At 36.7% G+C, this 14,433-nt stretch overlaps 2 protein-coding genes across 4 annotated transcripts; one reads left to right on the forward strand and one right to left on the reverse strand.

Annotated features, from left to right (window-relative positions):
- The first annotated feature begins 5,590 nt into the window (after positions 1–5,590).
- LOC104748506 (uncharacterized) lies at positions 5,591–9,500 on the forward strand. Its single transcript, XM_087487150.1, has 2 exons — positions 5,591–6,685; positions 9,420–9,500. The coding sequence occupies exons 1-2, from the start codon at positions 5,591–5,593 to the stop codon at positions 9,498–9,500; spliced, it is 1,176 nt and encodes a 391-aa protein (XP_087343276.1).
- Positions 9,501–12,425: 2,925 nt separating this feature from the next.
- Positions 12,426–14,433, reverse strand: LOC147926671 (uncharacterized). Of its 3 annotated transcripts, XR_015581907.1 has the most exons (4): positions 14,238–14,433; positions 13,858–14,154; positions 12,722–13,771; positions 12,426–12,620 (listed from the first exon to the last, which is right to left on the reverse strand). XR_015581907.1 is itself a non-coding variant. In XM_087487805.1 (3 exons), exons 1-3 carry the CDS (start codon positions 14,313–14,315, stop codon positions 13,268–13,270), a joined length of 879 nt encoding a protein of 292 aa, XP_087343931.1. In that variant the 5' UTR covers positions 14,316–14,433; the 3' UTR covers positions 12,426–13,267. The 3 variants fall into 3 exon arrangements, 2 of the variants coding, with proteins under 2 accessions (XP_087343931.1, XP_087343932.1); XM_087487805.1 differs by having other exon boundaries at positions 12,426–13,771; XM_087487806.1 differs by having other exon boundaries at positions 12,426–13,771; positions 13,877–14,154; positions 14,238–14,413.

Genomic DNA, 14,433 nt, shown 5'->3' on the forward strand with positions numbered 1-14,433 from the left:
TCTATAAATAATATTGCAGAGAAACTCAAATAATATTTTTTTTTAAACTGACCAACATTTGTTACATTTATTGCCATAAAATCTTAATAACATCTATACATTCCGATTTTTCTAAAAACAACTTTACCCATTAAAGTTTTAACCCATTAAAACTATAAAACTGTTTTTATGGATGATAGAATTTTGGTTTATACCCTTTAATCTATAAAACTGTTTTTTTTTTTTTTTTTTTTTTTTACAACTTAACCTCTGAAACAATTTTATAAATAACATTGCAGAGAAACTCAAATAATAAACTTTCTTAAACACATTTTCGAAAAAAGTTTTTTTCTAGGCGATGGCGATTGAGATGGCGATGGGGTACCGTAGAGTTTGAAATGGAGTTTCCTGTCGATTTGGGGGAGGGAGAGATGGTCTCTCACTCTCTTGTTTTGTTGGTTGGTCTCGAGGATGGAGTGGGTCTCCTTCTCTGAGTTTGGCTAGATCCGATCTTGTGTGGGTAGATTCGGATCCCATAAAGGGATTTCGATGCTGTATGGGTTTCACTTTAGAGATCTTGCCGGATCTGAAGGCGATTGGGATCCTGATTCGGGTTTTTGGTGAGATTTTGGTTGACCAGATTTGGCTTCTTTTGAGTGATTCGCGTTTGTTTGGGATGGCGATTCTTCTTTCACTGCTCGGGGGGCGAATCTCTTTATCTTTTAACTATGGTATGTTCCAGGCGTATTCTATGGCAAGTAAGGTTCGCACGATCGTTAATTCTTTGATGATACGATTGTTTTTGCTATGGGTAGTGATTGGGGTTTACTTGATTCGATCTGATATGGTTCGGGATATGGCTGATTCGGTATTTACCTGTTTGTGTGGGGGTGGTTCAGGATTTACTTCCTTTTGGTATCTTTTCGGGCTGTCTATTGAGCGGTTTCACTCACTCAAATCTTTCGTTAATTCGTTGTTGATACGATTAGTTTTGATATGGATAATGATTGGGATTCACTTGATTAAAGTTGATATGGTTTGTGATATGGCTGATAAGGTATTTATCTGTTTGTGCGGGTGTTGCTCAGGATTTACTTCTCTTTGGTATCTCTTCTTGTTGTCTATTGAGCGGTTTCACTCATTCAACTCTTTTGTTCTTTTCTTTGTGAGAGGTTCTTACGCGTTCTCTCCTCGTCAAGATATAGCTCAACTGGCTCTCAACAAAGGCAAATCCTCACTGGTCCGTACAGACACTGTGACGATCTCTAATTCTGTCTTGGCTCAGAGAATTCAGCAGTTCTCCATGACGCTAATTGGTAGATTGATGAACCCGGCTTGTCAAAACATGGAATCTCTGATTGCTAACTTTCCAAAAATCTGGAAATTAGAGGAGAAGGTTGTGGGAGCAGATATTGGACAAGGTGTCTTCCAGTTCAATTTCGAAGATGAAGAGGATATTCTGTCTGTACTTCAGAATGGACCATACCATTTTGATAGTTGGATGGTTTCCCTTGTTCGATGGGAGCCTGTCATCTCCTCCACCTACCCTTCCGCGATAAACTTTTGGGTTAAAGTGTCAGGGATTCCAATGCATTTGTGGGAGGTGGCTACTTTAGAAGCTATTGGGAAGAAGATTGGGATGATACAAGAGGTGGATGAGGAGACGGGGAGCCTTTGTGTTGCGGTAAATGGGTTTAATCCCATGATGTTCAAAATGGTGGTTCCTTTCGCTTCTGGTGATGAGATAGTGGTGTCATTGGAGTATGAAAAACTTACAGGGGTCTGTGATCACTGTTCGCGGCTTACGCATGACTCAAAGGTTTGTCCCGAGTTGCTTAAGGTTGGGTCGGTTCAAGGTCCTACTGAGAAGATGGATAACAGGGGTGGTCCAAGGCATATTCCTGCGGTCAAACAAGAGCAACATAATAACGCTGGAGGTTGGGAAAAGCCGAGGAAACATGCCAAGAGGACCCTTGATTTTCAGTCTTTGGATTTTGGTGAACAAGGTTATTTCCCGCAGCAAAGATTTGGTGGTAGTAGTTCAAACGGTCCGAGACAATATGAGCGTCAACATGGTCAGGCTTGGGGTCAAAGGAGAAATCACGGCGAGGTTACTATGAGCGATGAGGGATCTCGTCGTGGATTTCACATGGGCAGTGGGGAGCCATCGGGTAAGAACTTTGGGTTTCAGTTAAACAGAAAGAGTGTTGGGCCGGCTTGGCCCAAACCTTTGTTCAAGGTGAAGCAGGCTTCGATTATGCAACAGGCTTCTACAAGTCTTGACTTTGCTTCCGGTAATCATGTCTCGCAAGGGGTGAGGATTCAGGAGGAAAGTGACCTTCAGGGGAATGTGGGGGCGTCGTTGGAGATGGATTTTGAGGTTGACAAAGATGATCTTCTTGAGGATGGGTAGTTGGGTGATTCTGCTAAGGGTAGTCATAAGGGTGATACTCTCCAGGATGCGGCAGATCCTTCAGTCCAGGGAGCTGAGACACATCCTAGTCACGATCCTAGTCAAGGAGATCAAGGGTCGGAGCTTCAGGTTGAGCCTGGAAGTGGTTCACAAGGTAAAAGTCTTAACTCAGTTTCGATGGATTTAGCTGTGGGGGTTGTTAATAGTGCCTTGGCGGCTTTTACGTTTAGTGATTCAAGTGGTCATAAAGGGAGGATTTTACAATCTCACGGTAGAAAGAGTGGTAGTAATTCTTACGATAGCAAGTATGCGAGTAGATCTAGGCTAGCACCTGTGGTTTTGGCTTCTCCAGGAAAACGCTTAATTGCTAAGGCTTTGTCTAAACCTGCAGGGGATGGAAACAAACAGAAGCAGATGGGGAAACAGGGTAATACTAAAGTGGATGGCAAACCTTCGGTTGGGGGTCATCCAAGCAAGAAAGGGATGGGGGCTCTCCCGAAACCGCCGGCTCGAACGTGAATATCTTGAGTTGGAGCTGTCAGGACATTGGGGTGGATCTGACAGAAGGATATTTGGGAGATTTGTGGAAGCAGCATAAGCCAGACATTTTATTTTTATGAGAAACTAAAAAATGTTTTTCTTATTTACAAAAATTTCAGAAGAAGTTTGGTTATAATAATTTGTATTCGGTTGACCCCCTTGGAAGCAGCGCCCAGTCTCATCCTTTGTGCCGTTTAATTCAATGATTAATCATTGTGGTATGCTGGAATTTCCGTGTTATGGGGAACAATTGTCGTGGTGAGGTAATCGTTGTAATAATCAGGTGGTGCGGTGTCGTCTAGATCGCGCATTAGGAAATGAGGATTGGCATAGCTTCTTTCCTAATTCGAAGGTTGATTATTTGGAGATGGTTGGATCTGACCATTGTCCTATTTTGGCAACCTGTCTTAGAACAGTTTTACGACGGAATAGACAGTTTCGCTTTGATAAACGTTGGTTGGGGAAGGATGGCTTACTAGGAGCGGTAGAGTCAGGGTAGGCACGTACGAATAATTTCCGGGTACCGGCTTTTGTGGATAAGATTAGGAATTGCAGAAATTCAATTTCATGGTGGCGAAAAAATAATGTGACGTCTGGTCCATCCCTTATTTCTTCTCTGAAGAGTGCTTTGCAGGAGGCTAAGATGGATGATTCCTTTTCTCAAGAAGAAATAAGGGAAGTTGAGAGAAAGCTAAAAGAGGCTTACAGGGATGAGGAAGTTTATTGGCAACAAAAGAGTAGGAAATTCTGGTTACGGGTGGGAGACAAGAATACAAAGTATTTTCATGCATCGACAAAACAGAGGAGGGTAAGGAATATGATTGTTGGTTTATTTGGTCCGGACAATGTATGGGATGAGACGGCCCTGGGTATGGAGAGGATTGCTTCCAATTATTTTGAGGAGCTTTTTAAAAGATCTGATGTAAGTGGTGTTTCAGATATATTACAGGAAATTTCCCCGATCATTACGGATAGTATGAATCGAAGTTTAACTAGGGAAATTACGGAGTCTGAGGTTCGGAAGGCATTGTTTGCTATGCATCCGGAGAAATCTCCAGGTCCTGACGGAATGACGGCCCTCTTCTTCCAACGTTTCTGGCCTTCTTTAAAAGGGGATCTGGTGACCTTGGTTAAAGAATTTTTTCGAACGGGTGGCTTTGATCCTCGTCTGAATGAGACTAATATTTGTCTCATCCCTAAGGTGGATCAACCAAAACGTATGACGGAATTTCGGCCGATTAGTCTATGTAATGTGAGTTATAAGATTATTTCAAAAGTGTTATGTTTTAGGCTTAAGCGGTTCTTACCGTCCCTGGTTTCAGAAACGCAATCGGCCTTTGTTTCGGGGCGGTTGATTACTGATAATATTTTAGTTGCACAGGAAATGTTCCATGGATTAAATACTAATGAACGATGTAAGTCGGATTTTCTGGCATTTAAAACGGATATGAGCAAAGCATATGACCGTGTTGAATGGGAGTTTCTGGAAGCGGTTATGATTAAGCTAGGATTTGATAGTCGGTGGATTTCTTGGATTATGTGGTGTGTTTCTTTGGTATCATATCAGGTTCTTCTCAATGGTCAACCTCGGGGTTCCATTTTACCAAAGAGGGGGTTACGACAGGGTGATCCTCTTACTCCCTATTTGTTCATTCTTTGTACAGAGGTTCTAATAGCGAATATTAAAAAGGCTGAACGTGAAAACAAACTTACCGGAATATCGATTGCTCGAGATTGTCCGTCAATCTCGCATTTATTGTTTGCTGATGATAGTCTGTTCTTCTGTAAAGCAGAGGAGTCTGAATGTAAGGTGGTAATAGATATTATAGATAATTACGGAAAAGCGTCAGGACAAGAGGTGAATTTAGAGAAATCTTCTATTATGTTTGGTAAGAAAGTTCCGCCGGAAGTACGATGTCGGATAAAATCAGTAATTGGTATTTCTAGGAAGGGAGGTATGGGTTCTTATTTGGGAATTCCTGAAAATCTCCAGGGTTCGAAGACTAACGTATTCAGTTATGTTAATGAACGTCTGGATGAGCGAGTTAATGGTTGGTCAGCGAAGATTCTATCTAAAGGGGGTAAAGAGGTTATGATTAAGTCGGTGGCATTAGCTCTACCAACTCATGTTATGTCGTGCTTTAAATTGCCACAAGCATTAACGACCAAACTTACGGGAGCCATATCAAGATTCTGGTGGAAGTCTAATGATAAGGCTAGAGGCATGCATTGGATAGCTTGGGATAAAATGTGTGAGGATAAATGTGATGGTGGTTTGGGGTTTCGTGCTTTGGAAGAATTTAATGATGCAATGCTGGCTAAGCAGTATTGGCGATTGATCCATTACCCGAATTCTCTAATGGCTCGGGTGATGCGTGGTCGTTACTTCCGGAGAAAACATCCATTACGGGCAACTAAACCATATTCTCCGTCCTTTGCGTGGAGGAGTATTTTTCTGTTAAGGGACTAGTGGAACGTGGGGCACGATCGATAGTAGGTTCGGGTGGTGACATCTCGGTATGGCGGGATCCTTGGATACTGGACCGCCAGCCACGACCAGCGACTGGTAGGGGGAGAATCCTACATCCTAATCTGAAGGTCAACCATTTAATTAATCCCCATACGCTGGATTGGCATTTGCCCATTTTAGAGGAGTATATGGATCCTGCGGATATTCCGCTTATACAGAGCTTGGCGGTTAGCAAGACACTACGTTCGGATAGATTGATTTGGCATTATACTAAGTCCGGTAAATATTCTGTGAGATCTGGATATAGGCTAGCTCGGGAATTACAGAAGGAGGTCGAAGTCGGGCCAACGTGTACAGTGTTACGGGCACAAGCTTGGAAACTTGAAGTCCCATCAAAGGTTCAGCATTTTTTCTGGCAGGTGGCGTCTGGTAGTCTTCCTGTTAAGGAACGGGTCGCTTTTCAGGGGGTCCGGTGTGATGTTACGTGTCAACGGTGCGGTTCGGCGGTGGAGTCTATTAATCATGCTCTTTTTGAGTGTGAACGATCCTGTTTGGTTTGGGAGTTATCGCCGATTCATACACCGTCGACTGGCTTTCCTTATGGATCAGTGTATTCAAATTTAGACTTCTTATATTCTAAGGTCTTCTCCAGTTCCGGGGGATCAAGTATTGGATATTTGTTGCCTTGGATAATTTGGATAATTTGGAAAGATAGGAATAAAAAGGTATTTAAAGGAGTTGAGGCTGAACCAATGGATATTATAAATGAGGCGACAAACGACAAACTTTTGTGGGAGGAGGCAAAGTCCTTTGCTGTCAATTTATTGCCTCCTCAGCCACCCCCGGAGGATAGAGTTACTTCTGTGTGCTGTAAGGTTGATGGTTCCTGGAAAAGTTCGGATCCTTTAGAGGGCTTGGGTTGGTGGTATGGTACTCACAATGACAGGACGCTACTTTTGGGTGCTCGCAGTCTTCGTAGTAGTCCTTCTTCCCTTCACTCGGAGTTTAATGCTTTGCTTTGGGCTATGGAGTCTCTTCGGGCGGCTGGGATTGATTGTCAGAATTTTGAGTCAGATAGCGCAGAATTGGTGGCGATGGTGCAGGCTCCGGATGACTGGCCAGCTTTTACACATTTATTGGAAGATTTTCACTCCCTCAGATCATCTTTCCCTTCCTTCTCTCTGACCAAGATCCCGCGATTGTCAAACGTCCGTGCAGATCGTCTAGCTCGCTCCTCTAGACCTTTGGTTTCTGAAGTCGCATTTGTAAACTCGTTCGCTCCAGTTTGGGCAACCAACCTTGGAGTTTCTTTTTAATTTATTTTAATGTTTGGTTGGAAAAAAAAAAAAAAAAAAAAAACTTTCTTAAACTGACCAACATTTGTTACATTTATTGCCATAAAATCTTAACAACATCTATACATTCCAATTTTTCTAAAAACAACTCTACCCATTAAAGTTTTAACCCATTAAATCTATAAAACTATTTTTATGGATGATAGAATATCTCAAATTTAAATGATATACAACAGATTTTCCTAAACCGAAAATTCAATTATAAAATATCACATTAAATATGTTGAAAACCCCCATATAATTTGGTTTATTTTTTATTTTTTGAGGAATTACCAAAAAATTAAAATTCTATTAATTATCATAAACTATATATATTGACATGGAAAAATTATAAACTATAGAAATATGCTAATTTGGTAAAACAATTAACATAATTAAACGTGATAAAAAACTTCTTTTGATTATTTTTTTACGCAAAAACTTATTTTGATTTTGGTGAGACACATTGGCATTAATCCCATATAGGGAGTTAAGCGGAATTATTTTTTTTTTAAAACACTTTTAGATGTGTACCAGGAGATAAATGTATTACTACACTATACATATACCACACGGATTAAAACCTTGAAAACACTACAAAAATCATATACTTTAAATACTTATATCAAATATCAGTAAAATTTTATATTTTTAAAATTAATAAAAATAATAGAATAACAAATATATATAATATAAATTTTAAATTTTTAAAATTAAAAATATTGTCCCGCGGTGTACCGCGGGTTAAATCCTAGATGTAATAACTCTGGACCATTAACGGGCTATTTCTTTTTCTTAGTGAAATTTTGCGCTTACTTAAATGAATGCTTTTTTTTTCTTTGTCAACGACTTAAATGGATGTTAAGGAAATAGATTTAAAAAGAACGGATACCCAACTTATGAATCCACGAAGCGTAAGTGCTATGGCATAAAAAGAACAAAGTTGATTCACAATCTTTACACTCTCAAGTGAATTGGTTTCATGTTGTTACCAGGAACTACAAGACTGTCGATGTAATCTAACAAAATTATTATTAAATTAGGATTTGATATGAACTTTCAACTCAAAACCTGGCAATGAGTGCAGAGGTCCTAACTCTTTATATATTATTTAAATTTCTTCACATCTTTTCGATGTGGGATATTTTATACTAATACCTTCCTCACGTTCAGGCATGACCATCTGACAATCAACAGGTTATGTTCTGATACCATATTAAATTAGGGTTTGATATGGGCTTCCAACTTAAAACCAATTGGCAATGAGTACAGAGGCTCTAACCCTTTGTATATTACTTAAATCTCTTCACATCTTTCCGATGTGGGATATTTTACACTAACAATCATCAAGACCTCCGAAGAATTCTACTAACCTACTCTCTCGTTAAGCCGCTTTGATGATCTTTCTATTTCAAGATTGAATTCTACACAGTTAGCTAAAATTTACTCTTAAGCATGCATCTTCCTCTTTTTGTAATAATTAATCAAGGAACTTCTGTAATGCTGCTAGTATTAGTTTTTCATTTTAATAGATGAACCATTAAATGAAACGTGTGTTTTACACAAATGACGGATGTAGTGAAAGTGTGAAACTAGTTAAACTAAAATACAAAATTCCACAAGTGTCGGCCCAACATTGTAAGCTTTGTGATGACCTTTATAACAAACAATGTTTTTAGACAGTTGGACCTCATCCCTCACTAAAATCCATGTAATAATTAAAAGACAAAAATATTGGGCTTATTAGTATATGAGCTATTTAAATGAGGATCAGTTTGTTTTCGATGATTTCCGTGAAATAGTATATTGGAATTAGTTGGAATATTCATAGTCATTACAATATTGATGATATTACGTTTTCACAATAAAAAAGAGTCGTTGTCTTGCCTTGGCACATGGGCAAGGGCAAGAGATTACATCCCCCATATTGCAATATGATTTCTCAATATTTCTTTAAGAAAAAAAAAAATCATGCATTTTCAATGAACGTCGACCCTCGCCAGACATATCAAATCATTACATCTCAATCCTCATTTTTCCAGAAAAACAAGTTGTAAAGTTCATTCGAGGCCGATTAGGGAATAAATTGAATTACACAATTTAATATCACATATGACTCGCATCACGACATCAGTACCTCTAGATTGTTCCGCGCATTGATTAGAGTGGGTAAAAAAGCATGTCCATCTGAACAAATAATTGGGTTCAGAAGGTCTGAAGGTGCAGATGTAGCATATGTTGGTCCATACTCGCAGCACAATATCCATGTTTCTTTATCTTTCGTCGGTTAAAATTTTAAGATTCTTAAAGAAAAGAAAAATTAACGTATATATATATATATATATATATATATATTTCTTTTAAGAAATCTTGAATAGTTATTTAAAATAAAATAAAAATAAATATTGATTAGTCTATATGTCATTTTCTCATCATAATTTTCAACCTGCCGACAAATAACTAATTAAAATCAATGAATACACAGTTGATAATATAGTATAAATATAAGCAAGTGGCATAATAAAATTAACTATATAAGAGTCCACAAATTCTAAGTAGGGAAAGGAAAAAAGAGAATGTGCGCTTCTCTGTAAGAAATCAAGTGACAACGACTTCATATTTGATTTTATCATCGTATGTAGTTGGAGTTAATTACTTCATGTTCAGAATTGGTGTTATGTAGTGTCTCCCATACATTTTCAACTTTGATATAAAGAACTACATAACCTCATCCACAAATTTAATGCCCCCATCATCTCCATAATGTTCCATGCAACATCTCTCCCATTTTTTTCTCACAGTTTGAAATTAATAGATAAGTATTCCTATATCATATCTCTCAAAAATGTGTGCTCAGAAAGATATATAGACGTTCATTTTTTGTTACTTCATGTTGACTCTTCTCTTTTCGTGTAGATTTGTAGGGAATAGTTTGGGAGAAGAGTCAGTCATACGTGTGTATAACTTTTATTGTAACAACAAATATTGTATTTGATAAGCCCTTGTAGAAAAGAAAGAAAAAAACACTAAAATAAACTGATCATAATTGCTACAACCAGAACAAGTTAGGGTTATCCGATTAGGACACTTGGCAAACCTAAAGATCATCACAAACTTATTTTGTTCAATTTCAACTCCAAATATTTAATTAGTATTTTCAAAATATTTAACCACATAATCGGATCTATCAGTCTATTCAACATTTATACAATAATAATTGAGGAAATGATGTGAAAAAGAAAAGAGGATAAAAGTATCTTCCCAACCAAGAAGAAAATGTACCTCTGCCGACAAAAAAGAGAGAGAGAGAGAGGGGGGAAAGAGATATTTGTGAAGTGGAGAAGGACGTCTAGTCGTGAGTTGTGAATGGTCTTTTCAAGTTGCAAGAAGCCAAACTATCGAGATAAATGCTAATTGGTCAACAAAGCCACTGTCTCTTTCAGAACTACTGGATTGGGAAATGGGCTTTTGGCTAAGGTAAATCTCTCGCTTTCTTGTTATTTTCGAAATCTTTGGTCGGCTATTATCTTCATGTTTTTCTTGTGATAAAATATAACTTCATGTTAGTTAATAACTTAGAACCATAACTATATATTACTAGGTTTTAAATTTGGTGGCACTAACTACATCCTTTGCGGGAGTTGTATATACTGTATAAAATAAGCAAAAGATGGATATATGTATAGATCTACGTTCTTATTATTCTTCGTACACCTATTCCATTGCGGATCATTGGATTCTATAACTATGAACTATGGGGGAAAAAAAAGGATACGAGTGACGAGAGTCAAAATTAATTGCTTCATTTAATGCCCAACGTGTTATGGCCTTAAGTACAACAACTCTTTTGTTAATGATCTTAGTTACAACGTCGTTGTTTAATTAAATCATCATAACTGATAAAGCCACCAGTACCGCTGATGTTGGTGTCAACTCATTCTATCTTTCCGTTTTCCATACATTCTATTTTCTAGTATAATTTATATGATAGTTTAATTTTTCAATAATATATTTTTATTTGCATAATCTTATTTTAACATACTAGCCACTACGGATAACAAATTAATCATACACGGTCAAATCCATCGATGTTTAGCATTGATTTTTTTTTGGTCAAATGATGTTTAGCATTGATAAGTGTAATTATTTAGCATTCCTCCTGCTTCACAAAAAATATTTTTCGAGTTTTCTTCAAGGCATAATATTGAAATGGAATAAGTTCGGTAGCGGATGTTTTACGAAGAGTGTCATTTTATTTAAATTAATTTTATAACAAATTTTCTAATTTACTTTTATCCTAATTTTTTATTGAATTTTAATGATTAATCACTTATTAAATAGAGATATACATAAATTTTGTTTTAATTTGTATAAAGTGTGTCAAAGTGACATGCTCTGTAATATCCGGAGGAAGTTGTATGATACTTAAGCTTTGTAAGCACCATTAGTTGAGTTTATATCAAATGGAGTTTTGTTCACCAAAAAAAAAATATTAAAACAAAAAAAAGTAAGAGAATTTTTATAAAATATATTTTCTATTGCATTTGGGTTTTTGTAACATATTTAAAAATTATTATTATGTCTCTAGTAAGATTAGGTTCTATTATGTCTCGAGAACCATATAATTAGATGTTTTGTATAACTGAAACAATATCTTATTATGTCTCTAATAGTACACCGGTATTGTTTAGTTCGCACACGCAGCCACTAGCCAATACCATGTTAATGAACCACGTAACAGATATTGTGTATATTATTTGTGTGTTTTGGTTTGTTTTTCTCCCGTACGTAGTTAACCTGTTGAAGAAGATTCGCTTGCATCTAGTTGACATCATTTCACTCATATATATAAGTGAAAGAAATAAGAAACGAAATTCTCAAATTATCTTTGTGACGACATGTCAAATAACTTTTTCTTCTCGCACTGATTCTTATTTAAGTATTCTTCCTCTATAATTATTAATTTTAATATATAAAAATACATGTAAGTTCTGTCTAGAAATCCCATTTGTATACACTAACAAATTTAAATTTGAATTAGACGTAAAAGCTATACTAACACAAAACTAGTAAGTTACTAACTCTATTCGATCCATAAAAACTATATATAATATAAAATGTATCGTGATACTCCAACTCTTTCGTATTATATATAATAAAATTTTGGATATAATTTTAACATTCTATCTAATTAATAGATTGAAAAACTAAAACTTTGAATGGAGACGAACGAGGTAACTAAAAAATAAGGTTCTGATTGGTGACCACGTTTAAACGAGGCGGTTAGAAAATTTTGAGCGGTTGAAAAGAAGGCGGTTGAAAAAAGAGCGGTTAAGGACAGCGGATAGAAAAGATGGTACGATTGAAGAGAGCGGTTGAGTATTTAGTTTGATTGGTAACATTGTAGCGGTTGAATAGTAAAAATTTTAATAAATAGTAAAAATTAAATTAATTTAGTTGGAAAATGAAAAATTAGAGTAATAAATTATTTTTTAATTTATAATAAGATATATGAAATGTTAAATTAAAAATGTTAAAGTGCTAAATAATTGGTTTTGTCATTATGATAATAGATTATACTGGTAAAATATCATAAATTATTTAAAAATTTGTAATAAATTATAAAAATGAAATTTATTCTAAAAACTTTTTTAAAAAATGAAATCATTATCTAATTCATAATAAGAAATATCAATAAAATTTTTCTCTTATCATTACCGTTGAAATTTACATATTTATCTCCGATCAGCCCATAACATATCAGCAATTTGATTACGAATTGCTGCCATATATGCTCCATCTGTTGTTGATTCAGCCTCTTCAATCTCACTGATATCATTTTTGTCAGTTCCGTGCTGTCCATTTGGATCTCCAGTTTCACTTACTTCATCAATAAAATCATCATCCAAAATATTTGAACGTCGAATGAAATTATGAAGACCCATTGTAACAAACACAAGTCGCTTTTGTGTTTCAAGATCATACCTCGGTAGTTCTTTGACAATCCGCCAGTTTTTTTTCCAAATTCCAAACGTCCGTTCGATTACTGAACGTAGAGAAGCATGCCATCTGTTGAACAATTCTTCCTTATTTCTTGGGGGTGGACCACTTTGAAATTGTTCTAAATGGTACCTCACCTCTTCTCTTCGATTTCCCCTATATGGTGCCAAGTAACCTTTTTTATTAGCATATCCCGAGTCAACAAGATAATATTTTCCTCGAGGAGGCGTAGGAAACCTTTGACTGTTTTGTTGCGCAATCGCTAATACTCTAGCATCATGCACTGAACCTGGCGCACCGTTCCATATGTATGTGAAAAGCATATCTAAATCACATATAGCCAATATGTTAAGGCTTGTCTCACCAAACCGGTCCCAAAAAATACGACGGTCTTCTGTTGGTGGTAGTACAGGAACATGTGTCCCATCCATTGCCCCAATGAATCCTTGGAAAAATGGCCAGTAACGACGATCAATTCGTAAACTTCGGGGATATTCTCTAAGTTGTTGAGACGATGGTGTTTTTAATTCGTCACATGCAAGTCGCTCCATCGCATTCAATACCTGATGAAACTTTCGATTTACTGTCTTCTTCTAACTCTCTTCTTCTACGACTACCACGACCGCTATTAGCAGATGTTCGCAATCGAGATGCAGTACTCCTTCGAGATGCTTCAGCTCCGTCAGTACTATATGGGGTTTGTCGTGATATTTGCCTACCAGACCGACCACCAACCTCTTCTTGTTGTAACACTGGACTTTCTGCATTCAACTCTTGTGAATCAAAGAATGACAAGTCTGGTTGTTGACCATCTTCATCTAGGGGCTGAGGAATATAGTCATGTGTAGCTGGGACCTCATCAGTATTGTATTCATCATTGACATCAGGATCATTGTTCTCCTCTTCTATCTCTCTTTGTGCATCTGCAACATCATACATATGTTGATCTGAGACATCATGGTTCTTAAATATACGTTGCATTATATCCCATTGTTTTGGTGGTTCGCGATGTAATGCACGTATCTTCTCACACTCCTAAAAAACAATTGATTTAAGATTTTAATTAACTATAAAGGTCAAAAAAATTAACACGTTAATTAATGGGATGAGAACAAGTATACCATTTCACGGTCTACCCACCAGTCATCATCCATTGTGATTCTTCCAGAAATAGAATCTGAGGTAATTCCTGTTCGACCCATAAGATCAAGCCATGCCTTATGCTTTTTCTTTAAGGTGTCTATTTTGTTCTTCACCTTGATCCACTTAAGATTTTTACCCGTCCTCCGTTCGAGAACTGCTAATATATGCTTTCGTTGTGGGGCTTTTAAATTGTTTGCAATGTAATTCACCTTTGTTATCTCAGGCTCGTATAATTCCAACAATATTTGTTCTTCTCGGTCATTCCAATGTTCTTTCTAAACACCATTATGAATAATTTTTTATGATAACTCACTAATATTATATAATGCATCAAATTTACAAGTTAATCGATACTTACTGGACCACGATTCGAAACAGATGATCTTGGACGTGATGATCTCCCACGTGATGATTCTGGACGATTCTCGGAAGTCATAATGGATGGACTTAAAATATTTATTGTGAAATAAGAACTATTTTGGAGCAAAATGAAACTTTTTTTTTTCTAGTATTCGAAGAAACTTGTATCAAGACAATGGTGTTGTAAGAAGCAC

Source organism: Camelina sativa, chromosome 15, assembly GCF_030686135.1.
Source record: "Camelina sativa cultivar CO46 ecotype springtype chromosome 15, ASM3068613v1".
Taxonomy (NCBI): domain Eukaryota; kingdom Viridiplantae; phylum Streptophyta; class Magnoliopsida; order Brassicales; family Brassicaceae; genus Camelina; species Camelina sativa.

What these genes read in the sequence shown, in the direction of transcription:
- LOC147926671 (XM_087487805.1), bottom strand. Translation starts at nt 14,315, where the DNA reads ATGACTTCCGAGAATCGTCCAGAATCATCACGTGGGAGATCATCACGT. An exon ending in CTGTTTCGAATCGTGGTCCA is followed by an intron (nt 14,155 to 14,237) that starts GTAAGTATCGAT and finishes AATGGTGTTTAG; the next exon opens with AAAGAACATTGGAATGACCG. An exon ending in GGTGGGTAGACCGTGAAATG is followed by an intron (nt 13,772 to 13,857) that starts GTATACTTGTTC and finishes ATTGTTTTTTAG; the next exon opens with GAGTGTGAGAAGATACGTGC.
- LOC104748506 (XM_087487150.1), top strand. Translation starts at nt 5,591, where the DNA reads ATGGATCCTGCGGATATTCCGCTTATACAGAGCTTGGCGGTTAGCAAG. An exon ending in TTGTAAACTCGTTCGCTCCA is followed by an intron (nt 6,686 to 9,419) that starts GTTTGGGCAACC and finishes GGTGTTATGTAG; the next exon opens with TGTCTCCCATACATTTTCAA.